Source organism: Myotis nattereri (genome assembly GCF_964212035.1).
Source record: "Myotis nattereri genome assembly, chromosome: X".
Lineage (NCBI taxonomy): Eukaryota > Metazoa > Chordata > Mammalia > Chiroptera > Vespertilionidae > Myotis > Myotis nattereri.
Window position 1 is genome coordinate 12,971,836 of NC_138078.1, and position 27,232 is coordinate 12,999,067.

Here is a 27,232-nt window from a genome sequence, read left to right on the forward strand (position 1 = left end):
TGAAGATTAACCTATTTCTAGAATGCCTTACTTTTTTAAAAGGGATTTTGGTTGGATTCAGGGTGTTCTTTAGATATTAATGCAAATTGATTATTGTGCTGCATGTTCTGGAAGATATTTTGAAACATGCATGTTTAAATGTAATGCAGACATTAATGTTGATTACCTATGAACTTGCTGTCCCTATTTACATATTCAAATAACCTAGAGTTGAAAATGGAGAACTCAAAATGTGTAAAAGGCCAGTACATAATAGTTAGTCATACAAAATGTGTGTTCTAAAAGGAATATTAAGATTCAAGTGGTAGTTAAATATATGTAAAGTTCTAAAATATACGTATAAATTATACTAGGGTAGGCAGAACACATATTTTAAGGTTTGTGTAGTATTAAAACATAAAAGCCCAGCCAGGACAGTCTCTGATTCATCTGAAACACAATTTTAAATACTATTGTTTTCTTTATTCTGAAAATTAGTGTTTAAACTTTCCTGAACCAGTCATTCTAGGTGACCTGAAAATTGGCCTGGACTCTTGGGATTGAAACTGGGGCATTTCAGAACAAAAACCAGGACAAGCTTTATATGTAATTTTAAACAATATGAACGATATTATTTAGCATACCTGTTGAAGACAATACGAAAGGTGATTCTGTTTTTCACTTTGTATTTAAACACACAATGTATATGTGGTTCAGATACCATTTTCAATATACTGTACTTATTCTTTTGTAAAGAATTGAACCAAAAGTAAGACCAGTCCACTTAAGAAACGATATGCTGTTGGAGACTTGGTGAAGGCAGGTGTCTGCTCCATGCACTGCTATGTTTCCAGTGTCTGGATAATATGAGTTAGTTGAAAGAATGAAATGATTAGTTTTCCCCTTAAAATTTCACTCCAAAAAAAAGGTTATTGAATTTATTTTTTAGACCAATGGATTTTAATGTAACATATTGTGAAAAAGTTATTATTTGGCATCTGATTCCACACTGTAACTAACATTAAGTAGATGTCCACTTCTCAAGTTTTAGCATAGTATTGTAAAGAAGAATAGGCATAATTACCTGAAAAGGCTCTTAGAATACCTTTTTTCCAACAACGTATCAGTGGGAGACCATGTTTCCTTTGTAAACTTGAACCTAACAACGTATTGCAGCCGTTTGAATGCAGAAGCAGTTATAAAAATCACCAGATTTTAAGTTTAGCTGCTGTAACTCATTTTGATGCTGATGAAGACCTAAAAGAGAAGTAAAGAGAAAATTCTCATTTTTCAAAATTAATGAAATCCAGGTATATCTTGATTATTACAGATACAAAATTAGTCATTTAAACTTTAAGGCTGATCCTTCCTATTCCTTCCCCTATTAATTCTTGAAATTACAGGGATATGAGTTGTGGGAAAACAGTGGTGACAGTACCAGTCTCTGCTATGAAACAGGTGAATTGGGGAGGGGAAGAGAAATAAATCATGGGAGAGAACGAGAGGAGCAGAGGCTCAGAGGTGAGGGGGCTGGTCTTGGAGCTTGAAAAGGTTTCCATTATGACTCGGCCAATCACTTGGTTAGTTGCAGCATCATCCCATACACCAAAAGTTTGTGGGTTTGATCCCCTGTCAGGGTGTGTATGGGAGGCAGCCCATCTATGTTTTTCTCTCACGTCAGTGTTTCTTTCCTTTTTCTCTGAAATCAATAAAAACATATCCTTGGGTAAGAATTAAAAAAAAAAGAGGTTCCCATTACAGTCCAATCTGCTTCCCACCCTCCCCAAATAAATTCATGTATTCATTTCTGAGAATCATTTAGAATGCTTTTGTTGTAGCTTAAATTTTTCAATTTTGATATGCTACCAAATTGGAATCCTGAGCCATAATGTAATTTAGAATATGTTGCTATAGAACTACATAGTACCAGAGTGGGAATTATAAAAGTACATAAGGGAATCAAAAGGTTTGATATGGTATCTTTTTTAGTTCTTGTTCTGTAAATATTTTCTTCTGTATCTTGCTCCCATTTAAGTGCTATCCTCAAAGTTTTTAATGTCATTTGAAATGTCTAGCCTAGTGTTTTTTAGCAGTTATTCATACCATAACTATTGATTTCCTATTTAATATATCACTGTTTTCCAAAGCCCTCCTCACCACACTAGGCTTCCTGTTTCTTCTCATTTAAACTATCTACACTGCCTCCCCAAAAGGATTCTGAACTGCCTTGTAGAATGGAAACATATTCTGCTCTGGGCTATTCTGTTTACCTTTGTAACCTCTCCCTCAAACCATATCATCTGGATTAACTTTATTCCTTATGACATTTAAAATTATTAGCAAAAAAGGGCTGTATAAAGTTTAATAAGCAGGAATAATATCATTATTTTGAGGTTGGCAAAGTGCTTTTACAACATATTATCAGATTTATTCCTTACAATAATCACGTGAATTAGGTAGACTATATGTCATTATCTCAATTTTGTAAGTGAGTAAATAGAATTTCAGAGAGGGAAAATGACATAATAAGTGGCATGGCCAGGACTTAAATGCAGCTGCTTTGATGTGGTTTGTCATATTTTTATGCTCATTGCTCCTCAAGCTTGACTTCACCTTAGAATCAAGTAAAGAGCTTTTTAAAAACACTGATATCTGGGTCCCATCCAAGACCTATTAAATTAGATTCTCTGCATTAGGGCTTGGAATCAGTGTTTTTTAAATGATGCCTCAACTGATTCTATTATGGAATCAAAGTTAATGACCACTGTGCTGTACTCATACTTTAATGATTTAGTTAGTATGACATGAGTGTGAGGTGGGAAGAGATGTATGTGATCAAGAACAAACGGTGTTTTCCAAAGGATGGTCCATGGACCATGATTCATCTGGGAAGCTTGTTAAAAATACATATTCCCACCCTAGCCTATTTTCTCAGTGGTTAGAGCATCGGCCCTCGGACTGAAGGGTCGTTGCAGATTCAGTTTTGGTCAAGGGAGCATAGCTAGGTTGCAGGATCAATCCTCAGCTCTGATCAGGGCGTGTGTGGGAGGCAACCAGTCGATATGTCTCTCTCACATCGATGTTTCTCTTTGTCTCTCCTCCTCCCTTCCACTTTCTCTAAAAATCAATGGAAAAAATATCCTTGGGTGAGGATTAACAAAACAAACAAACAGACAAAAAATACGTATTCACCATAGGCTGAATGATTAAGAACTGTGGATCAGAAGACTCAACTACTTACAAGTCATATCAGTCCAGAGCCCTCACGTTTATAAAGGAGACTAAAATTTAGAATGTACAACTGTAGTTCATCTGTGTTATAAATGCATATACAAGAGGATTAGACTTTTTCTTTAAAACATCAAATATATTAATAAAAATGGTCATTGTGCATTTGTAATAAGGAAAAAAGTGTTAGAAACTAAATGGTATCAACAGACGGGCAGGAACTAGAGTTAGTAAAAACAAAAAAAAGAAGGAATAATGATAATTTAAAGTTTAACATTTATGAGTCATATTATGCTTTATGTGTATTACAGTGGGGGTCTTGACTTACGAGTTTAATTCGTCCCGTGATGGAGCTCGTAACTCAAATTACTCGTATGTCAAATCTTAAAGTGAACGAGTGAGACACGTGATGCTGGGCTGATGTTGTGGCATTCACTGTGACGTTCGCTGCGCCAGCTAGTGGTGGGGTATCTGAAGCTGGCTCATAACCCGAATTTTAGCTCACAACTCAAAGCAAAAAATCAGCCGAGAGACAGCTTGTATCTCGAAAAACTCGTTAGTCGGGACACTCATAAGTCAAAGCCCCACTGTATATCATTACATCAAAATATAGATTTTTTATACCAAAGCTAGCGGCCCAGTGCATGAATTCGTACACAGGTGGGGTCCAGCTGGCCCAACTCGATTGAGGCCCATCATAAGTGGGGGCAGCCGGGGGGAGGGGCCACAGGTGGTTAGCTGGCCAGCTCCGACCCCTGGTCGAACTCCCAGTAGAGGGGAAAATTTGCATATTGGCCTTTTATTATATAGGATAAGATGACAAACCAAAGAAAATAGAGAGTTACTAATTATAGGCACTAATTTTCTAAGGCACTTTGCCTCTGCTGACAAAGTTTTTAATAACACAGGCCCCTTGAGTTGGGTCAGGATGACCACAGATATCAGTTAGGTAATTCAGATGCACCCTAATACAAGTGAAATGATGGGTTGAAATTTTAATGAACAGAGGCATGTTGAAGAACCAGGCAGATTTAAGTAGTTAGGACAAATAAGCAAAATTATTCTTTTAAAATGAGGCAAAATTATCTACAAATACAAGATGGGAAAAGACTAGATTTGCATCAAGGTAGCAGAATGTAATCTGAGGTTGATTGTAAATTATAATGTGTGAGGAGTGACACAGCACTTCTAAAAGGTAGCACTCATGATTCCTAGAATGAAGAGATACAGCATGTAAAATTCATGGAATAGTTATTGCATTAACCTCTGCATTGGTTAGGTCTTCATTTGCATGTGTGTGTTATTTTTTCTGCTTTTATTTGGTGTAGGATTATGTCAGTTAAGGTAAGTTATATTATGCTGCAATAATAAAACAACCTGAAAATATTAGTGGCTTATAATAACACTCATGTTCAGTGGTCATGCTTCATGTCCTTCCTGGATTACTATAGCTCTACTCTGCATACTCTTCATTTCAGAGCCCAGACAGCCTCTTTTTTATGTAGACTTCTGTCATGGCTATTATAATATTTTATTAAATACATTTATTTTTATGCTTCTGGCTTTCAGCATTTCAAAGTCTAAAGTTAGCTACTTACTTTAAATGAATGTACTCCTTTCTGAAATGAAAATGGAATTAAAGGTGACCTCCCTTTCTATTCCCTAAGTGACACATCTTGGAATCACTTCCATTGAAATTTAATAGAGAATTCATTGCTTCAGAAGACACCCATCCTATTTAGAAAGGTGTTCATATTTTAAAGCAAACAAGTGCGTCCATCACATACTTAGTTTTCTGTTGTATGCTATCAGATTCTAGGATTACATGGGGGGGGGGAAGGGGTGAATGTTCCAGAACAATCTTTTATTGAACACTGCTGGTCATCATGGCAGAGGGAAAAGAGCATGGTGAACTATGCACTGCTTCTTAAAGTTTCTGCATAGAAATGAGACAGCACTTCCGCTCACATTTCATTGGACCAGTAGTTCTCAACCTTCCTAATGCCACGACCCTTTAATAGAGTTCCTCATGTTGTGGTGACCCCCAACCATAAAATTATTTTCGTTGCTACTTCATAACTGTAATTTTGCTACTGTTATGAATCGTAATGTAAATATCTGATATGCAGGATGTATTTTCATGGTTACAAATTGAACATAATTAAAGCATAGTGATTAATCACAAAAACAATACATAATTATATATGTGTTTTCCGATGGTCTTAGGCGACCCCTGTGAAAGGGCCGTTCAACCCCCAAAGGGGTCGCGATCCACAGGTTGGCGACCCACAGGTTGAGAACCGCTGCATTGGACAAAGTAAATCACATATCCATGGTAGATTTTAGTGGCTCAAGGAAGTTTACTTTTACCTTTAAAAAAGGAAGTGTATATTTAGAAATCATAATAAAAGATAGCCACAACCATGAATCTATTAAGAATTCTAGTATAGCATTATATTAGAATTTTAAGGACAGCAATGTTTATTGAACATAAGGAGAGGCAATAAAATTAACTTATGTGGAAAATTTTAAATGTAAAAACAAAGCTTGGTAAAGATTAAGTTTGAGGAATCTCAATAGCGTATTTATATGCATGTGTATGTGTCTCTTGGTATTTTAAGTATAAATTACTGGAACATGGGCGGTAGGTTTGGTGGCAGTGGAGAAGACCTCTAGAATTTTTTCAGAGCCTAAAAGTCTGCCTCAGTATTACTACTCAGTATTACTACTAAGAACCCCTAAATTGTACTGAGTCTGTGTAATACTTCATTTGAAGGTAGACCAAATTAAGCCTAGATTTAAGCTAGTACTTTTATTTGGACAGTTAACTATTATCATTTAAGTATCTTTTCATATAAATGGCACTTTTTAAATGTTGCAGTTACTGAGAAAAAATGTTCCATTTTTGTCCAAAAAAATGCAAACTAAATAGATAAAAGGGACTAAGATATATGGAGTGAAGAATTTTTAACTACTACTTGAAATTTGATTCAAATATACCTTAACTTCTATTTATTTTCTAACAGCCAAGTGGATGATTTTGAATTGAAGAATTAATGTTTAATTTACATTTTTATTTATAATGGGGCATGGTATTTATATTTGCTTGAACTCTTCATTTGAATTTGTCACAAGGGAAAAATTGTCTCCCACCACTTAGACCCTATAAGTTTTCTTAAAAAAATTGTTTTAAATGTGTTTTTATTGATTTTAGAGAGAGAAGAAGGGAGAGGAATAGAGAGATAAAAACACCAATGAGAGAGAAATATCAAGATCGATTGGCTGCCTCCTGCATATCCCCTACTGGGAATCGAGCCTGCAACCCAGGCATGTGCCCTGACCAGGAATCAAACTGGTGACCTCTTGACTCATAGATCGTGGCTCAACCACTGAACCACACGGCTGGGCATAGGTTTTCTTTTTTAAATTGTATTTTTCAATTACAGTTGACATTCAATATTATTTTGTATTCGTTTCAGATGTACAGTATAGTGGATAGACAATCATATGCTATACAGATTTGATTTCCTTTCCCTTGTAATATATTAGATGGTCATTACAATAAATAACTTGAATATCTGAGGAACAGCTAGAGAGGGTGTTTTTTTTTTATTACCAAGAACTGTTAGTTTCATTGTATGAATATAAAATTCTTGATATCTTTTACATAATATGAATCGTCATGCAGAGACAGGTCCAATTATTTTGTTGAAAATATCTGCTGATATATAGATTATGTTTAAAAGCAAACTCACATTTAAAATTATTTTAAAACTGTGAAACTCAGTTTATTTTTGTACAAAATAAAAGTGTGAAGAAATTAAATGCACTATACTAATTTATTCAGAAATTAAAAAGTTTTGTTTTAAAAAATATGGCTTTACAGTTTTCATTTTTATACCTCATCTGTAAAACCAATGTAAAATATTTATTATGGAATGTGAAAATAGAGAATTGAATAAAAAATCGTAACTGTTAAGTTCAGATTATATTAAAGAGTGTGTAGGGCACCTTGAGAAATTAAAGAGACAGTGCTGCTGAATATAGAGTTTCGTCTTTCCCCAAATATTGGCAGTCTAATGGGAGAGACTAAGACTAACAAATAGATAATGGATGGAAACATAAAATATGTACAGTTAGTTATCAGATGGGCCATTCAAAACTGTTTAAGTCTTAACTCAAGACAGGCATAATAAACAAATTTAGTTCATAATGGGGATTAACTCACTGCCTCTAGGTCGTTAAAACAAAGCTATTAAAGTTACCCGGATCACAGTCTCACTCTAGTGAGTTTTCTTGCCATTTGTACCTTGAATTGACATTTTTACTTTTTATCCCTTTTCACAGTTCAATTTTGAAAAGCCTCAGTGGTTTTGGATATGTTAGAGAGCCATTTGGATGTTGGAAAATCAATCAGCCTCACTTCTGCCTGCACCCCACAAGTCTCTACGTGCTAAAAGATTAGTTTCCACACCCATTCAACTATTGGGATATAAATCTTTTATTTTCAACTGAAAGACCGGAGTGATTAGAGCTACATGGGTGCTTCAGTTTAGATGACTTTCTGGGGGAGAGCTGGAGTAGAATTCTGAACAGGGATGTGATGCAAGGTACAGAACAATGTGAATATGTTCACAGACACACAAAGACTACAGGCCTTTAAGGTCATGCCCACCCACATTCTCATCCAATTCTTTATTTATTGCTCATTTTGTTACAATTCATAACCTTATTTAACTTAATTAAAATGTTAAACTTATTCTTTTTATAAAAAAATGTTCATTTTTAAATTTCAATAGATACCATGAGCCTTGCTCCTCTCATTCCCAAAACAACAGCATGACCACTAACAAGTTTGTGGTCATTGAACCAGTCAACATGGTGAAGGAATTGCCAAGGAAGTCTTTGGGGGTGATTCTACTTCTAACTTGTTGGAGTTAAACAATGGCATTTTTATTTCATATTCAAGAAGAATGCTGACGCCTGTCTATTCACCATGGATAATCAGATAGCTTTCCGTCTTTGATGAATATAAATTTAGTTTGGACTGATACCTTCTATCCATTGCAGATGTTTTCTCCCTGGCACTGTTTTCTCCATGCCCACAAAGCTATGTAGTAGGTGCTTTGAGTATCCTTTCGTGACTCTTTTCTACCTATTATCCTTCCAGAGAGAATTGGTTTCATTGTACTGTGCTGCTACTATAGATGTCATAATATACTGGAATTTGGTCTTTGCTGAAAGAAAAAAAAAAAGAAGCATCTGGTTAATACCTGAGAACTAAATCCCTTCGTTTTCTTCCCAGTTATTGCTTTTAATGTTAATTATTGAAATGCTTGCCAAATGTCTTCCCGTTTTGCATAGACTTTAGTATAATTCTCTAGACCTGCACTACTGTCTAATGTGGTAACTGCTATCTGCATGTGGCAATTGAAATGTAACTTTAAGTTAATTAAAATTAAATAAAATTACAAATTCTGTCTCTTTTGCACTAGCCACATTTTAAGTGCTCAATAGCCACATGTGTCTAATGGCTATCCAATTAGGCAGCCCAGAAATAGAGCATATTATTGTAACTCTGTTATTGCTAAAAGTCTTATTAGATATGTGTCTGGAACATTACTTTCTCCATTTATGCCTGGCCATGCAACTACTCTTCTTCCATTTGGCTCCTAAACACAAGCATTGTTGGAGCTTTGTCCTCAGCTATCTTCTCACTAAACTTACTTTTTTCTGATGAATGTGTTGTTGTTTTTCTTGCACCTTTAACTGTCAATATCTCCCATGTTTGGCTCTATTTTAGATCTCGTTCAGTGTTTTCAGCTGCTTGCTAGACAGCTTTGTGTAATATGTCCTCTCAATCACTTCTAATTTCACATTCCCAAAATTATTTTATTCTTTCCAAATGCTCTCCTCCTACTATATCTACTATGTCATTCATCCATTTGCTGAGCCTTGAATCCCTGAAGTAATGTTTAATTTCTGCCTCTCTATGATTCTCTGTACTAATGAATCAGTCACCCAGTTCTCTTATTCCTGGTTCTGTGTATGTCATCCAACTCTTCTCATCTCCTCTTCCACCTTCATAACCTCAGTTCAAGCCCTGATTACATATATATCTTCTATTGAAAGTATTCTGACTAATCTCCTTACCTCCAGTTTTTCTCCCTTCCAAATCCACAATTTCTCCCCCCCCCCCCATTTTCATAAAACATACCTTTGATCACATACTTCCCATACTGAAACATCTGTGAGCATTCCCTTGTATCAGAGTAAAATGCACACCTTTTCCATCTTCCTTTGGGATGAAAAGTTTACATGGCATGCTTCAGAAGATAACACAGCTTTGCCAAGATTCCCTACCTGAGACATGGTGTCAAAGTTACTCTTGTAACTAAAGGAAAAGGAAAAGAGGAAAGGAACCATGAGATGAGTTAACAAGAAATGGCTATGGGAGTTGTTAGTTACACCAGAGAGTTTGAACTCCACTCCCACCCCACCCCACCCCAACACACTCACCTTTCACATTGCTGTTAAGAACCAACCATGGCACTAGATAAGCTCCACTGACTTGAACCCCTCATGAAGGAAAGTCACACGAAATCGTTAATTGGTTGAGATAAGTTTTTGTTACCCTTGTGGAAAGGGGCTCCAAAATAAAATGTTACAGAAAAATAAAAATCCTATTTACTTTAAAACTAACAAACAAGAATTTCTCCAGTCCAGCATTGGTAGTTCTCCACAAAATGACTACACATTACTTTCTAGGCTTTCCTTCCCACTACATCCACCCCACGTAACCTATGCTCTAGCCAAATAGTCTCCTTACATTTTTATTATTTAAAGTATTACATATGTCTCCTTTTTCCCTGACTGACCCTCCCTCTCCCACCCCCCAGGACAAGCCCCCACCGCCCCAGTGTCTGTGTCCATTGGTTATGCTAATAAGCATGCATACAGGTCCTTTGGTTGTGCCTTTGTCCATGTGTTTGCACAATCTAAAATGGTCTGGACTGTGGACTGCCAATGTCCAGACTTAAAAACTATTTAATGCCAGCTAAAATATCATTTCTTCCATAAGGTCATTCGAGATACACAAGTCAGAATTTATCTCCTTTTTATGGAATATTCTGTTAGCATTTATCTTGTCTACCTTGTATTAGTAGTTGAATGTTTTTTTCCTCCACTAAATAATGAAATTATGATCTCCGGGGATCAAGGTTAATTTATCTTTGATTACCCAATAGTGCCTAACAGTGAATTGCATTTAAAAGATACCCAAAAAAACCTTTTTGGTGAATGGAATTGTGACTTGAGTGAATGGATGAATGAATGAGAATATAACACTAACTCATTACAGTAATTAATCACATAACCATATGAAGATATTTTGAAAGCTTACTAATTGAACATGTGAAGTATTCTGTATGCAGATACCATTATCAAAGGTTTGCATAGGTGAATCACTTAAATATTAATTACAGGTAAAACAATATTTTATATTAATTGTACAACTATGCTATAATATATACTGAAAAGAGACAGATGAAAATTATATAGCATTTATAATTATAAAGTTTTATGAAATATAATTGTATATTGCATTAGACATACACTGTTTTACTTCACTCTATGCGCAATGTTAAAAACTCATGTACTGTTTTTATGAATATATATCTATATAGATAAGTAGATAGATAGGTAGATAGATACAGTTGATAAGTAATATTACTTGAACTGAGCATTATGACCCCCAGGTGCTTAAAACTTGTTGCCAAAGCAATTTTTCTATGTATTCTCCTCAGTATAGCAATTACATAATTGTTTCACAGAAAAGATAACTGATCATGACCCTGTGTGGGCATATAGCTCATTTGTGGGCGAGTTTCTGTGCATGCTTATTTTCTAAGAAAATAATCAAAATTGAAGACACATTCGTGATTTTTATGACTATTGTCTTATTAGGAATTTGGTGCATTTAAATGTGCATCACATGGTTTGTAGAAGCATTACATGGAAGGGTAAAGAAGAAATACAAGTGTTAATTTGTATGTATTGTAAAGGACACCATGAGCTACTGAAGAGAACTCTAGGGAGTATATAGTGGCTTAGCTCTAAATCCAATTTTAAAAGTCTAAATTTAATCCTAACCTAAAAATAACTAGAACGTCAAAGGTGTACCTTTCCATAGTATGAATAGGTTCATAAAATGTAGATTTCTTCATACTCAGTGCTATTTTATTTTTAAGACTTGGGGTATGATCTTTTGGGGGAAGGATTGGACCGTAAATATTAATAAAACCCACACTTGAAAAGCAAATATTTTAAAATCACATTTTGATGGAAATAAAATAACTACCTAATAAGATGAATCTCCAAAGTACCCAGGGCTATTTAAATATTTAGCATTATAAAATGAACTCCATAAAATTATTGCTTCCCTAAATAGAACATAGTCATTTTCTATTCTTCTTCCTAATACATAGCAGCAGGTTAATGTGCACTTTTTACTGTTGTTTTGTTTTTATTATGCTATGTCCTGCCCTGTGTGAAAGCCTGTGGCTTTCAATAATGAACAGGGCAATGTGGCTGAATAAAAGTAGAGATGCAATCATGTAGAAGCAGTTAATTCAAAGTAGTAAGCTATTAAAGAAAGAAAGTTTACTAGAAGTAAAAACACCCAATTAATAAACTTGGAGAATGTGTAATCAAAACACATAGCTCAGAAGAAGGAGCTAAGAACTGTTTAGGGTGAACCCTCAGATAGATACTATTGTTCAATCCATTTACTGTTTTGTGTGTTTTTTTGTTTTTGTTTTTATTTTTTATTAGGTTATTCCATTTACTGTTTTATGCATTCTATATATCTGATCATTTTTGGCTTGATTTGGTTTGGCATTCTTCTATAACATGATGCCCTAACATGATGTCCTATAAAATATTATTTCTCAAACTACCACCTTTATCAAAATTATCTTGGGAGCCTTCACTGTGAATCTACTAAATCTGTATTTCTGGGGATGAACCTGGGAATTTGCATTTTTACCCACTCCCCAAGTGATTCTTACATATATACAGAACTAAAAATCTGAAAATTACTGCAGTAGCTGTGTTTGAGTGTAATTCCATTGCTTTTGTAATAATGCCTCTCTTTTTTTGCCTCAAGACCTATTTTTTCCAAGACCCAATTAAAAAACAACTTTCCAGATATTTTAAGACAGTTAGTTATATCTTCATCTGTAACCCTAACTCCATGAACCTGCCTTTATTATAGTAATTGTGGGTGTCCCAAAAGGCTTATGCAGATTTGTTTTAATAACTTCCCATATACTAGTATAAATATGCTACAAACATCATTTGAAAATCAAATTATTTCAGTGTTTTATTATTTAGTTTTGTTTACCTCAAATAAGTTTTTAATTTTAACATCAGTATGTGAGTTTTTATTTCTTTTTTTTCCTTTTTATTGAATTTATTGGCGTGACACTGGTTATGTGACAGTTTTTTAGACCTATGGAAAACCTCAGCCACCTCAGTCACCTGATAAATCTCCCTTAGACTTTGTCCTATGGGGTTATGTCAAAATTGTCAAGAATGCATCAGTGCTTCATTCTTTGAATAATTATATGGTTAGGATTATAAATATAGTCCTTTTAGTCACTGAGGACCAGGAGCTGATGAACAGACATATCAGACATATTTGCAGAGTTTGAAATTTAACTTGAGCAATGTATAGCACAACACAGTGGTCATGTTGAATTTTAATAAGAAATATACTAATATTTTAAAAATTTAAATAATTTACTTTTCACATGTTGATTTGTATAATTTTGTGACCTTTACACTTTTAAAGTTATTAAAATATAAAACTGCATGAAGACTTTGGAATTCTACATATTTTATCTTATTTGTGTGAATGCCTATCTCCTTAAACTTCACTTCCCTAAGTCAGGAGTCATATTTTATTCAGTTTTGTATCCTTAGCACAATTGATTAATATTTGTTGAACTAAGAAGAAAAATACATCTATAGCCCAGCTAGTGTGCTCAGTGGTTGAGCATTGATCCATGAGCCAGGAGGTCACAGTTCAATTTCCTGTCAGGGCACATGACTGGGTTGTGGGCTTGATCCCCAACAGGAGGCAGCTGATGATGTTTCTCTCTCTCTCTCTCTCTCTCTCTCTCTCTCTCTCTCTCTCTCTCTCTCTCTCTCCCCCTCTCCCCCTCTCCCCCTCTCCCCCCTTCCTCTCTAAAATCAGTAAAAACGTATTTTAAAAAAGGAAAGTACATCTATTATACATTGTCCAATTCATTCAATTATTCAATATCATTAAACTATAAAATATATTTGTATATTTTTACTATTTTAAAATTTAGCATCAGACATATTAGTGTATTTAATTATATTTACTGTTTCATCCATTGCAGTTATTATCCTCTTAGATGTTCAAATTGCTCCATCTTTGCCAGTGAGAACCTCTTCATAGTGACTTCTCAGTCCTACTGACAAAATCCACATAGTCTTTAATAACTTTCTATCTTGTGTCACAATATAACCCAAACTCATCTTGTACATTTCCTATCCCAGATCAGAATCAGCCATTTTCCAAGAAGGCCTTGGAAATGGCATTTAAAGATCACTAACTGTGGAGAGTTTATTTATTACTATGTTAGCCATCATTTCTATGCCTTTTCAGTGAGAAAAACTAAGAAAAACATATACATATATGCATACATAATACATCAAGACACTAGGATTTTACTTTTTATATATGTATCTGTTTTCTCCCTGCTAAAATTACTTATCAATGACACCAAGAATGATAGGATGTAGTATCACATTGTTCAATTGCTTCATCCTGTAAAACACAACAGTTTTAATAAAATAGCAGAACAACAACACTACTACCAACAAACAATATGATTGCTAAAAATAGTGTCAGATTTTGTCACACAGTTCCTTTTGTTATACTAGGGATGTGCAAGTAAAATATTATATTTTAAAGAGATTTGAAATATGTGATTATTATGTCATTAGCAGGATATACATTTAGATAATATTTACTTTTGTCCTTGAGAATCCCTGTGAAGCTTGAATATTTAATCATATTGTCTGATTCTAGGAAGGCAGGTAAATAACGAAACTCGCATCCATTTCAGCTGAAGCTAGCTATAGAGACAGTATAGGGAAACTGGGCGACTGCCCAGCTTTTTTCAAATCATCTCTTCCCAGTGTAATTGTGTTTGAAGTTAATTTTGTAAAATTGGCCCCTTCAAATGCAGATGAGAGTACAAATGTACTTTGCAAATATAAATGTTTTATCTACAACTTGGCTCCTCTATACATAATTCATAATTATTAAGAGTTGACTTTACGTAAGAATATAGACATAGGTATGACTGTCTATATAGCTCCTTTGGAAAGCTTTACCTTTGTAACAAACTTCTCTTTTGGCACAAGAACTCTTTAGAATGGCAAGGCCCAATCCCTAAACATTTCTATTAGTTTGGGAATAGAACCAGATCTAAATTTAACCTTAAAAATTCTGCCCCTGTTAAAAATATGTACTTCGTCTGACAAGGTATTGTGGTGAAATGGCATTATGAAAAATTATGCAGAACCAGATTCCTTTTTGTTAAAATTAAGTTCAGGAGGGAAAATAAAAAGGACAATTATTCCTTGAAATATGCAGTACTATAGAATATGGATTTCTTTCAAAATTAGTCAAATTATTAACTTTATATTTTGAAATAAAGATTAAATTTTTAAATAAAGATACAGTAATTAATAGTTAAAATCTATCATTTACTGTATGTCAAATACTGTGCTAAGCCATTTGTCTCATTTTTTCATTTAATTCTCATAACACCCTAAGTTTCTACTAATATTGTGCCTATTTCATAAATTCCTTGGAAAAAAACAGAACCATAAATATGAGAAGTTTCTAAGCAGAGATCACTTCGCTATGTTACCACTTTATTGTAAGTGTAGCAATTGCAGGTAAAAAGACAATGGTGATTTTTAAAAAATAATTTCAGGGAATCAAATTTAGACAAGAACTATAAACTTGGCATTTATTAGTAGCATGTATCAATTCTAATGCATAATGTAAAGTATATTAAGTAGCTTACAGTAGTTGCAAATATAAATGTATTTTTGAGATTTTGATATTGAAATAAATGGTAGTGTTTTTTCTTGATGTTCCAGTCTATAATAAATTAGTATTTGAAATGTTGGAAATATTTCAAAAATACATTTATCACATGTAAAAGTTTAGATAGAAAGTGGTTACAATAACTTTCCAATGATTGTTTTTACATATATTTGATGTAAATTATTTATTTTATGTTTAAAATTAATTAAATTATAAATAATTGGGACAACGAATCGATGTTTCTCTTTCTCTCTCATCAATCAATCAATCAATAGATAAAAATAAGCTTAAAAAAAGAAAGAAAATACACAAGCAAACATGAGAAAATCCCTGTAACTATCAGAGCTAACCACTATTGATATGTTGTGATATAGTATTCCAGATTTTTTTCCATTATTGCTGCTTTTGCTTGAATTATTAATACTTTTTTCAAATTGTAGTGTAATTCATAAGAAAGTATTTTAGGATGAATGCTTGATTTTTCTCAAAGCTAATGTCTATGTTTCTATTTCTAGGATTGTACTGTATATGAAACAGAAAATAAAATCCTTCATGTGGTAAGTATACTTGGATTTATTTTCATCTTCATTCGAATATATTTCTTTGTTTAACTAGTAATTAATAAAAATCTACAACCAATAAAAAGGTGAGTCCTGTATATTTCATAGGAAAAGTTCAAAAGAATCAAAACATAACAGGTTATATTATTTATAATTATTGTATCTTAACAGAAAAATATGATACAGTATTTAGAATGTAGCAGGGTTGGAGTATAGTAAAATAAAGGATCTAGAGAAAAGACAATTTGAAATCAGAATTTTTCATGGTTGATTTTTGACAGCAGATCAAAGAAAAGTATTTGGTTGTATCACAGGGATAATTCACCTCTATCATCATTTGTATGAAATAACTCATAAAATAATCAAACTGCCTTTTCTCTGATTCTATACTCACCACACAAACTTCCAAATTTTAATTTGGCAATATTTGTTAAATAAATCAATGACTTTGCAGATATTTTATTACTAGAAATGAATGTGAGTACATCATACTTTGCAGAAAGGCATATTATTTCTTGTTAATGCACATTTGGCTGCTTTTCTTTGTACATCCATGTCTTGGTTGATGCTCCTATGCCCTTGTAACTCCTTTACCTCTATTAGAAATGAGTGAAAGTATATATAACACTGAAGACATTTAGAAATGAATGCAATATATTCACTTTGGCCTTGGCCAGTGTGATCAATGGTTGGAGTGTCAGCCTGAGAACTGAAGGGTCATTAAGTACCCTTTTGCAAAAATATATTTGAATAAATTTACCATATAAATGAAGTAAAACTTGAATTCCAGAATAGTAAAATTATGGTAGCAAAGGAATGGAGGTGAAATACAACCAGATGAGATACTGTCACCCATGAGTTTATTGAAGTAGACAAGTGTTGCAGGCACACTACTGGGAGCAGCAGGGCTATGACGCAGAGTAAGTCTGCCAAAAAACAAGGTCTGAAATGGCTTCTCGGGAGTGTTTCTCAAGATTCAAAGACTGTGGTGAAAGGTAGGAGTGAAGCATGTTAACTGTTTTATTTCATAACCATTCTATTTAATCTCTTTTTTCATTTAAAAAATATGAGTTCTTTATTCCTAAACTTCATCTGGCCTGGGAATATTGTGCCTTCTCTGCTGTCTAAACTAGAAATGGCTAAAACTGCGCAGAACCAATAGTTAGGTCTAAGAAAAAAGCCTGAAGGAGAAAATGAAGAGCTCATTTTAGACTTTGAAGATATAAGTACTAGGGTAGCAGCATGCTCCATAATAAAAGAAAAGTAATCATATTAATACTTTGTCTTTAGAGATTTCTTGAAAAGAGTGGTAATCTTGCCGAAACCGGTTTGGCTCAGTGGATAGAGCGTCGGCCTGCGGACTGAAGGGTCCCAGGTTCGATTACGGTCAAGGGCATGTACCTGGGTTGCGGGCATATCCCCAGTGGGGGTTGTGCAGGAGGCAGCTGATCGATGTTTCTCTCTCATCGATGTTTCTAACTCTCTATCTCTCTCCCTTCCTCTCTGTGAAAAATCAATAAAATATATTTAAAAAAAAAAGAGTGGTAATCTAATGGCTTCATTAAAATAATTTTGCATTGGTCTTCAAAAGGTCCCTGATGCTGTGAAAAGACAGCTTTGTCCATTATAGCTACATTCTTCTCTTAAAGCTGTGGTCTTGGACCACTGCACACTGAAATTTTTTGAATGGTTGACATTTTGGTTGTAACTGTAGCATTTGAACATACAAGTTATGTTCAATTCACTAAAATGTGAATTCTAATACTGCGTTTTGTACATTGAAAGCATCAGATGGTTCTTTATTTCTATAGATAACATCACCCTTCTATCTTGCCCCCCTTCACTGTCTTTGTGGTCAACCTAAAGAAGGGTGCTACCACCGTTACTGAAATAGCATTGACTTCTTGTATTGTATTATATTACCTTCAGGTTTTGGTACTCTGGTGGTTAATTGCCTTGTAAATTATTTTAAATGTAAATTAACTTCTCAACACCTGATGTCCTGTGCAAGAAAGAAGAAATCTAGATAGAATATGATGAAGATAGAAAATTTTTGTCTTTTGGGGGACAAAAAAAGCAAGTGTATATACTAAAGGGAATGTGGCCATACATAAATAATTGAAATAATCTGCTTTTAGTGTGTCTTACTATGATTTGGTTAGACACTATGTACTAGATAAGTTGGTATATTTATGTTGGTGTTCTTGCTAGCATTACATTTGCTATACACATTATGGATTGTTAAATGATTTGATATTCACACTGACTCCGAATGTACAGTCCTTGTTCTCAAAGACTGTTTTTGTTGGGGAGTCGGAGGCAGAGTAATGTAGTAGAAAGTGCACCAAATTTGAGAGTTAAAAAGATTTTGTGTCCTGACCTCATTCTGGTACTTAACTAGCTCTTTACAAAGTAAATTAGCCTCTCTGATTAAGTTGAAGGATTGCAGCTTCTGTGGTTTCTAAGGTGTAAATAACATAATACTTTGATGACTAATTCACAGAATCAGTAGAAAGGAGTGTGTCCACATAAATTGAAGGATTGTCATCAACTGAGACCATTCTTTATGTGATCAAAGACATGGGATATTTTTAAAAACTACACTTATAGTTATTGTAAATGTAAAGATTTCTTCAACAAGTTAATTGAATTCGTCTGGAGACAGAAACCACACAGTAACAAACAAGGGAAGTTAATGCTAAGTATTATCAAACCATGATAGAAGAATACTCATACACATGTAAAGAGACTCTAAAGCAGTGATGGCGAACCTATGACACGCGTGTCAGAGGTGACACGCGAACTCATATATTGGTTGATTTTTCTTTGTTAAATGGCATTTAAATATATAAAATAAATATCAAAAATATGTCTTTGTTTTACTATGGTTGCAAATATCAAAAAATTTCTATATGTGACACGGCACCAGAGTTAAGTTAGGGTTTTTCAAAATGCTGACATGCCGAGCTCAAAAGGTTCGCCATCACTGCTCTAAAGCATGCCGTGGGACTGTACCCAAGGAAAGGAACTATCCCCTAGCCTAGGCTGATGTCAGCACTCACTGGAGCCATAGTGTTGCAGCTTCACTGGCTTGCCTAAGCAAGAGCTGATCCACAGTGGCCAGGCAAGCAGGAACCACTCCTCTAGGGTACAGGCAAGTGATGCTGCTGGGAGGACTCACAGAGCAAGTGGGGTGCAACTGTGGATAAGAGGCCGAGAGGGCCGCAAGGTGGTGGGCACTAAGCTCAGGATAAGGCTGTGAGGTCACTGAGGGACCACATGGTCTGGGAACCACTGGATTTCCCCGACACATGCATCACTGATGGACTGTGCATCAGGAGCAAGAAAAAGCAAAATGCAGCACAAGGAAACCTGAAGGAGAGGCCTCCTTCCCCCTGTGATGTCCCTCCACCGCCCTCTACTGACAAAAAACTTAACATTGTGCTCACTGTAAATGTAGAGTCCTGTCCATTATCACAGAGCAAGCACTGAAGGGTGAATTTGGAGCTGAGAGCCAATAAATTCATAACTGACACAGTGTGATTAGCTTTTTTCTCCATAAAAGCACAGATGGTAACTTCGAATTTCTCAGCTGTAAATGAAAATGTTGCTCCCAGGTCTCTGCTTTTCATTCCCTATTTGCCCATAAACTGTGTATATAGCGCCTGGATTTTCCAGAAGCTCATCCAATTATAATGAACTGCTTTACTCCTGCTATTTGAATCTGAAATTAAATAAAAAATACTCTTCCTAATAACCTACATTTTAGTTGAGCTACTAAGATGTCCAGACCCTTGTTCATCTTGAGCCTGAAAGCCATTGTGCCCTCTAATGAGTGCTCTCTCATCTGGCTGGGACCCAATGCAAACCTGCCTGGCTCTGTTTCCTGCCCCTGAGAAAGCAAGCAAATAGAATGGAGATTTTCCCAGATCCAGCTCTGGTTTCCAGCTATTTCCCTATGAGAAATCAGAATGGTGGAACCTGCTGTCCCACTTTTAATTCAGACCTGACCAAGATGTCTCAGAGCAGTACTTACAAGTAAGTTGCAAGTGTCAAGGGTCCACTTCATGCTCATCAACGTAGGTACACATTTGGGGATGACTAATGGTCTCTCACTGGTTGGTACTGACCTCATCATTGCTAGATGATTATTATTTTAAAGTGTTATTGCTTCTTTTCCATTATCAGGTACACAAGGTCGACATGCTTAATGTCAGTGATGTCAAAGCCAAATATGCTACCAGAAATACTCTCCCAGGTTGTGAAATCCTTGAACGTAGTAGTTGGCATTTGAATCATGTAGCAGATACTTAGTGATTGTTAAGTGAATGAAGTGATGGTGATGGTGATGGTTGTGGCTGTGGCAAGGGCAGAGGTGACTGCGGTGGGAGTGGTGGTGGTGGTTTCTTTTCATTTTGCTAATTGTTTTGTTGTGTTTTCCCCTCACCATCAGAGTTTGAACCCTAAAGGGATTATAGAGTTTTCTAGGCATTGTTGGAACAAAATTCACATGATCTTTATTAATTTGCAACTGCAATTGCTTTATGAAGCTGCTTGAAACTCTTAATTTTGCTGTATACAGATATTACTTTTATGTTGAGTTAAAATTGAAATTTTATTCTATTATATTAGTTTTTAAGTTTAAAAAATTGTTTCTCCATCAGTTCTCTTTTCTTATATGAGCAAGAAAGTCTTCTTGTGTAGGGGCACATGTATATAGAATAATACTTTGGAATACCAGTTTAAATTCTTTTTACCAATAATGTATTTTTATTGATTTTAGAGAGGAAGGGAGAGGAAGAGATAGAAACATCAAATGAGAGAGAATCATTGATCGGCTGCCTCCTGCACACCCCCTACTGGGAACCAAGGCCACAACCCAGGCATGTGCACTGACCAGGAATCAAACTGTGACTTCCTGGTTAATGGGTCAATGCTCAACCACTGAGCCACATGAGCCAGGCTACCAGTTTAAATTCTGTTTGTGAATTTTACTCTTTTGTTACCTACCATTGTTCACTCCCTGTGTCCTGTTAGTGTAACATCATAATCAGAGGTGCAGCATTACTAGCTTCACAGAGATCTGGCAAGTACTAGGATACTAAGAATATTATAGTTCCTAATGAGGCTTATATCACCTAGAGTTCTCACTATTTGACAATATTATATATTACAATATTGTAATATGTAATATTTTTTACCAAATATAGCACAATTGTCATCCTAAATTGGCACAGAGTTGTATGACTTATACTACTGAATTATATTACTTCTTTAAAAAATAAAATAGCTGAAACTTCACATATTCATCTAAAAAGTAAAAATTAGTATCTTATAAATTCAGCAATAATGAAAGAATGATGTTCAGAGATAATGAAATAATGCTATATGTTGTTATGGTTAATATATTAAATAGGGTTGCTATTTTTTTTGAATGAACAAAATTAACAAACAAAATAGAAGTAAACTCATAGATACAGAGAATAGACTGATAGCTTTTAGAGGGGAGGGTGGTTGGACAGCTGGATGGAAAAGTTAAAAGGATTAAGAAAAAAACCTCATAGACACAGACAACAATATAGTGATTACCAGAGGGGGTTGGGGAGGTAGAAAAGGGCATAGGGAGGATAAATAATTATGGAAGGAGACTTGACTTTGGGTGATGAATATATAATACAGTATACAGAGGATGCATTATAGAATTGTACACCTGAAACCTATATAACTTTTTTAAACCTATTTAATTTTATTAACCAATGTCACTGCAGTAAATGCAATAAAAATTTTAAAAAATTAAATTAAAAAGTAGTATCTGATAAATTCAGTGATAATGAAAGAATGAGGTTCAGAGATAATGAAAGAATGCTACCTGTTGCTACTGGTTAATATATTAATATAGGATTGCTGTTTTTTAAATCTCCACAGTGACTAAATGTTATTTTTACAACTCTTTCAAATCAGTATTTATTTTATACTAAACATGCTGTGCTCAGATCTTTTTTCCCTTTAGAACTTTTAGATTTGGGTGAAGCAACCATACACATATATGCAAATAGTTATAAAATATAGAGCTTATATGTAGAACAGAATATGAAAACTTTCCATCTCATCCTGAGAATGTGCTCTATTCATTATATTGATTCATATTTGAAATATAAAAACTGGAGAAAATCATAATACCATTAAATCGATCCTGTGACACACTTCTGTTTGAAAAGGTTCTTAAGTCATAGCTAATCCTGTCTGTTACTGCTGTTCAATCACTAATTATTTTTTCACCATCTTAGGTAGCTTATAACAGAATCCAGAGGGTCAGCTATGACACCATTGCAATTTTATGTTCCCCTTAGTGTTATTAAAGGCATATTATTGAATGGATTAGAAAACTGTGGTACATCTACACGATGGAATACTATGCTGCTGTAAAAAAGAAGGAATTCTTACCATTTGCAACAGCATGGATGGACCTGGAGAGTATTATGCTAAGTGAAATAAACCAGTCAATGAAAGAAAAATACCACATGATCTCACTCATTTATGGATAATTAAGACCATTATAAACTGATGCACAAAAATAGATGCAGAGGCAGAGCAACATCGAACAGACTGTCAAACTACAGTGGGAAGGCCGGGAAGGATTGGGGTGTGGGTAAGAGATCAACCGAAGGACTTGTATGCATGCATATAAGCATAACCAATGAACACAAGACACTGGGGGGTATGGGAGGCTAGGGGAAGGTCAAGGGAGGAAAAAAAAGGAGACATATATAATACTCTTTGAAATACTTTAAGCAATAAAACAATTAAAATAAGGCATATTATATACTAGGATTTAATTTTAGTTTCATACTATTTATTCTATTTTTAGAACTAAGATAAATAGAATGTAAAATCTTTTGGTATAAATATTGCAAAAATGGCAGAAGAATCTCCCTCATATGAGTGGTTACCAGTCATCTTTTATCTAGAGGAAGCGTTCCTTTTAATGCTAAAATTGCTTTAAGTTTCCCCAGACTGTCTTTCACAGTATCCATTCTATTACTCCTTATCTAAACTGCATTCTAAATTGGAAAGCTCATCTTATATTTCATTAAACTATGTAGTTTAAACATTATATAATATCCATTTAATACAGACATGAATTTTTAACAGTACAAAATGAAATTAATGAAAAAAAGTTGAGATTTAAGGATTGAAATAAGCATAATGATTAAGAATTCCAGTCTTTCTTTTACCAAGGCAATGACCTTGATAGATTTTTTTAGCCTTTCTTTCAAAAATACCTACTTCAGGAAGTTGTTATAAGGATAAAAGAGATAATGACTATGAAGTATTTAGCATTGTGCCAGATACATGGTAGGTGCTCTATAGTATTGATGTTAATTTGCAATAATAAAAAGAATGCATTTTTCTTGTTGTATAATAGTTAATTATCTTTTCCTAGAATATATTAGGTAACAGTAGGTAACACTTTGTTTTCAAATGATAACAACATAGTATCACACGATTTCATTGAATGCACACATTTAATTTTTATAAGAACATGGTAAATAACTTCCCTGGAACTTTGCCATTACAGTCTTAATGTGGTTTCCTGCAGTGTCTTGATGTATGCTGAAGTAATGAGTATAGAATTAGCATATAAAGCCAGACTATTTTATACCCCTTCTAATTGGCTTATTTAGTCAAGTGCCAAATGGTGCAATATAAAAGGTTCTAGTGCATTATCTCTAAAACAGACAGCAGGGTTCTAGTGGGGTTTCTTTTCTAAGTCTTTCTGTTATTAGTTTCCAAGATCTTTAATCTATTAAATCCTGGTAGCTTTGCTGGTAAAGTCAATGTTTTACACATCTTTTGTATTCCCGGCAGACGTAGCATATAGCAGGTATTTGGCAAACAAAATTACTCAAGAAGAGGAATCTGAAACAATATTTTGCAACTTAATATAATGGGTTTAAATGTTATTTTCTTTTTTGTAGAAATGTCTACAGTCTAGTATTAAGGCCTTTTTTTCCTACACCACTTCTAAGTGTTTCCAGTGTGTGAATAGAAGGCCTACTACTGCTCATCACCAGTGTTATATGAGGCCCTGAATGTTTTAATACACACATGTTAAGCCATTTATATACATCCATTACCTTCGTATTTATTGCTACATTGGTCTCTTTTGAAATATGCTTCAATTTGTAGAAACCACAAAGGGTCCTTTATAGCATACAAATTAGTAACCTTCAGGTTATTATTCAGTCCAAGTATCTTATATGGAAATGCTTCAGAATTAACAATGTTATATCCCCCCTTGAGATTAAGAGAAAATAAGAATGAAGATGTAACCACATGTGGGAGGAAATGAATAGTTAAAAGATTAAAAATGAAAAAAAAGATTAAAAATGACCAAAAGTGTTTATCTTCCTGTCAAAGAGCAGCAATTTGAACTGCAGCCAATTTTTAAATGTAAAGTGCTGCCATTCTGTCCTTTTTCCCATGGCTGCTGCTGATATTTTCAAGAGTTTAAAAAAAACAAAACACCACTCCAAGACTGGGATCCCAGGATGGGCTACATAATATACGAGACCCAGTACAAAATGAAAATGTCAAGCCCCTTGTTCAAAACTAAGAATTCCAAGATGGCAACAGCACAGCATAGTGCTAAGTGCAGTACCTTGTGTGACTTCCCTGTAGGTTTCCCTGTTTGGGTGAGAAAAGGGGGTGTTCCTGTTGGCACTTTGGTTAGCAGCTCTTCAAGGTAATTTGTATCTGCAAGCAGTGAGATTTGAGCCTGAGAGAGAGAGAAAAGAGCTGTGAACTCTCCATCATGACCATGCAGTGTGATTACTGGTCATTGTAAGATGGTCAATGAGGTCATGGGATTAAGAATAATGACATCATTCATCCCAGGAGTAAGGATTGAGCCCTTGGGAGAGTAGAGAAAGCAATAGGAGGGATAAAAAGCATTTATTTAGTGTCTTCTTTTGATAGCAGGGCTCTTTTTTAAACATACACTATCCTGATTTTTCATGTAAACCATAGAAAGTAATTTATAATACCCCATTTTTTACATGAGGAAACTGAGCCTCAAGGATATAAAATAACTTTCTCATGGTCACACAGCAAATAATTAGCAATGTGATGATTGCCCACATCTGTCTTTAAGCCCAGATTCTCTACTGCACCAGCTAATGTTTGTCTTTAGGGACTGATAGCCACAATAAAAGTGCAGCCTTGAAGAGCCGATGCAAAAAGCATGAGTGCAAACAAGAAGGGTAATTTAGCCTGGCTATTTCTGTCTTGTGAAGAATCTGAGTCCTGCACAGACTGAGACCATGGTCCAAGCACAGAATGCAGTAATGACAGGCAGAAGAAACTGTCTTCCTTACAGTAGGGTAGTACAGTGGTTACAGAACAAATGTAACATGTTGGAGATGGACAGAAGATAACGACTTGATTGCTACAAAAGAAAAGCACCTCCTACAATAGGGCAGAAAAACAAAAAACAAACAAACAAAAAACCTTCAAACGATGGACACCAGGCTTCTTTAAGTACATTGAGTGCCTGTGAAGCATATAAGGGCCAGCATAATTTAGGATAGTATATTCCAAGATTCACTCACTAATGTTCCACTTTCTTTTTTTTTTATTGCTTAAAGTATTACAAAGGGTATTACATATGTGTCCATTTTATCCCCCCGCCCTAGACAGTCCCCCAGCCTCCCCTATCCCCCAGTGTCTTATGTCCATTGGTTATGCTTATATGCATGCATACAAGTCCTTTAGTTGATCTCTTACCCCCCTACCTCCTGCCCCCCAACCCTCCCCGCCTTCCCGCTGCAGTTTGACAATCTGTGTGAGGCAGCTCTGCCTCTGTATCTATTATTGTTCAAAAGTTTATAATGGTCTCTATTATCCATGAATGAGTGAGATCATGTGGTATTTTTCCTTCATTGACTGGCTTATTTCACTTAGCATAATGCTCTCCAGTTCCATCTATGACGTTGCAAATGGTAAGAGTTCCTTCCTTTTTAGAGCAGCATAGTATTCCATCGTGTAGATGTACCACAGTTTTCTAATCCATTCATCTACTGATGGGCACTTAGGCTGTTTCCAGATCTTAGCTATGGTCCACTTTCTTCATGAGTTTACATGTCCAAGTCTTAATCATACCATTATGGATATACCTTATTTTAAATCTATTGTTATTCTTATCAGTATGAATGGATTTCTCCTAATTAAAGCACTAGCTTTCTTTCCTGCAAGCCACTCTACTCATTGTTAAAGCTCATTTGCTCTTCAGTTTATTCAACTCATATTTATTGATTACCTTATATGTTCTAGGATCTGTCTACCTGGTGTGGGTGGCAGGTGGGAGTGGGGGAGGAAGTGAAGTTAGAAATGAGTAAGACACGGTTCCTGTTCAATAGGGCTTCAGAATGTAGTTATCATACAATTTTAGACTGTTCAAAGAATGCTGAGAATGCAGGATTGAAGGAGTACCAAACTTTGCCTGGTGGTGGTGGGAAACTTTATACAAAGGTAACCTTGAACAGGAAAGTCTAGATGAATAAGTAGGAGGAGTTCATCAAGTGGATTTGCAAGACTCATCTTCCTTGTGCCTTGGCTGAATTTTTTTTAACTATTCTGATCATAATATAAAAGACATAAATTTTTAAAAATTATTTAATTCAGTTCAATCCGAGGGTTGTTATAAAGTTCTTGGATTGTTTAGAAACAATCATTTTATTTTAGATCTGATGAATCAAATAATGGAACTAAAATATAATAATACCTCTGTTTCATATTTTGATGTATAGTTCTTGTATCCATAATTTAGAATATATTCTAAATGTGTGTGTGCATGTATTTTTTCACCTGAATACCTTTTAATATAGATTTAATGGAATAAAATGCCAAGTACTGTTACTGTTTCTTTTATTTTTTGTTGTAAAAAAGGTATAACATAAAGTTAATTAATGTGTTACTTACAACATTTATCATATATATTTTTTTTGCTTTCAGTGTAAAACTCTTTCTGGAGTCTGTGACCACATCATATCCCTGTCTTCAGATCCTCTGGTTTCACAGTCAGCCCACCTGGAAGTGATTCAGCTGGCAAACATCAAACCAAGTGAAGGGCTGGTAAGAGATACCATATTTTTCAAGGCCACCATCCATCGGCGGACAGCTAAAGATGTGGGCAAAGCAGCTTCTGAATATGGGAATACATGAATTTTAACAAATTTTGAACATATTGATAATTTTTTGTAAAGGAGCTAGGTAGTCGGAGTTTGTCAAAAGAAATTTTATAAAAAAGATA

General features: G+C 34.8%; 1 protein-coding gene across 5 annotated transcripts in view; it reads left to right on the forward strand.

The window, feature by feature from the left end:
• The window catches only part of CNKSR2 (connector enhancer of kinase suppressor of Ras 2), a 249,663-nt gene that overhangs the window by 75,675 nt on the left and 146,756 nt on the right, over positions 1-27,232 (forward strand). For all 5 annotated transcript variants that reach the window (XM_081115465.1, XM_081115466.1, XM_081115467.1 and 2 more), the window contains exons 5-6: positions 15,877-15,918; positions 26,935-27,054. In XM_081115465.1, coding sequence (XP_080971591.1) covers positions 15,877-15,918; positions 26,935-27,054 — 162 coding nt within the window. The remainder of the gene's footprint in view (positions 1-15,876; positions 15,919-26,934; positions 27,055-27,232) is intronic.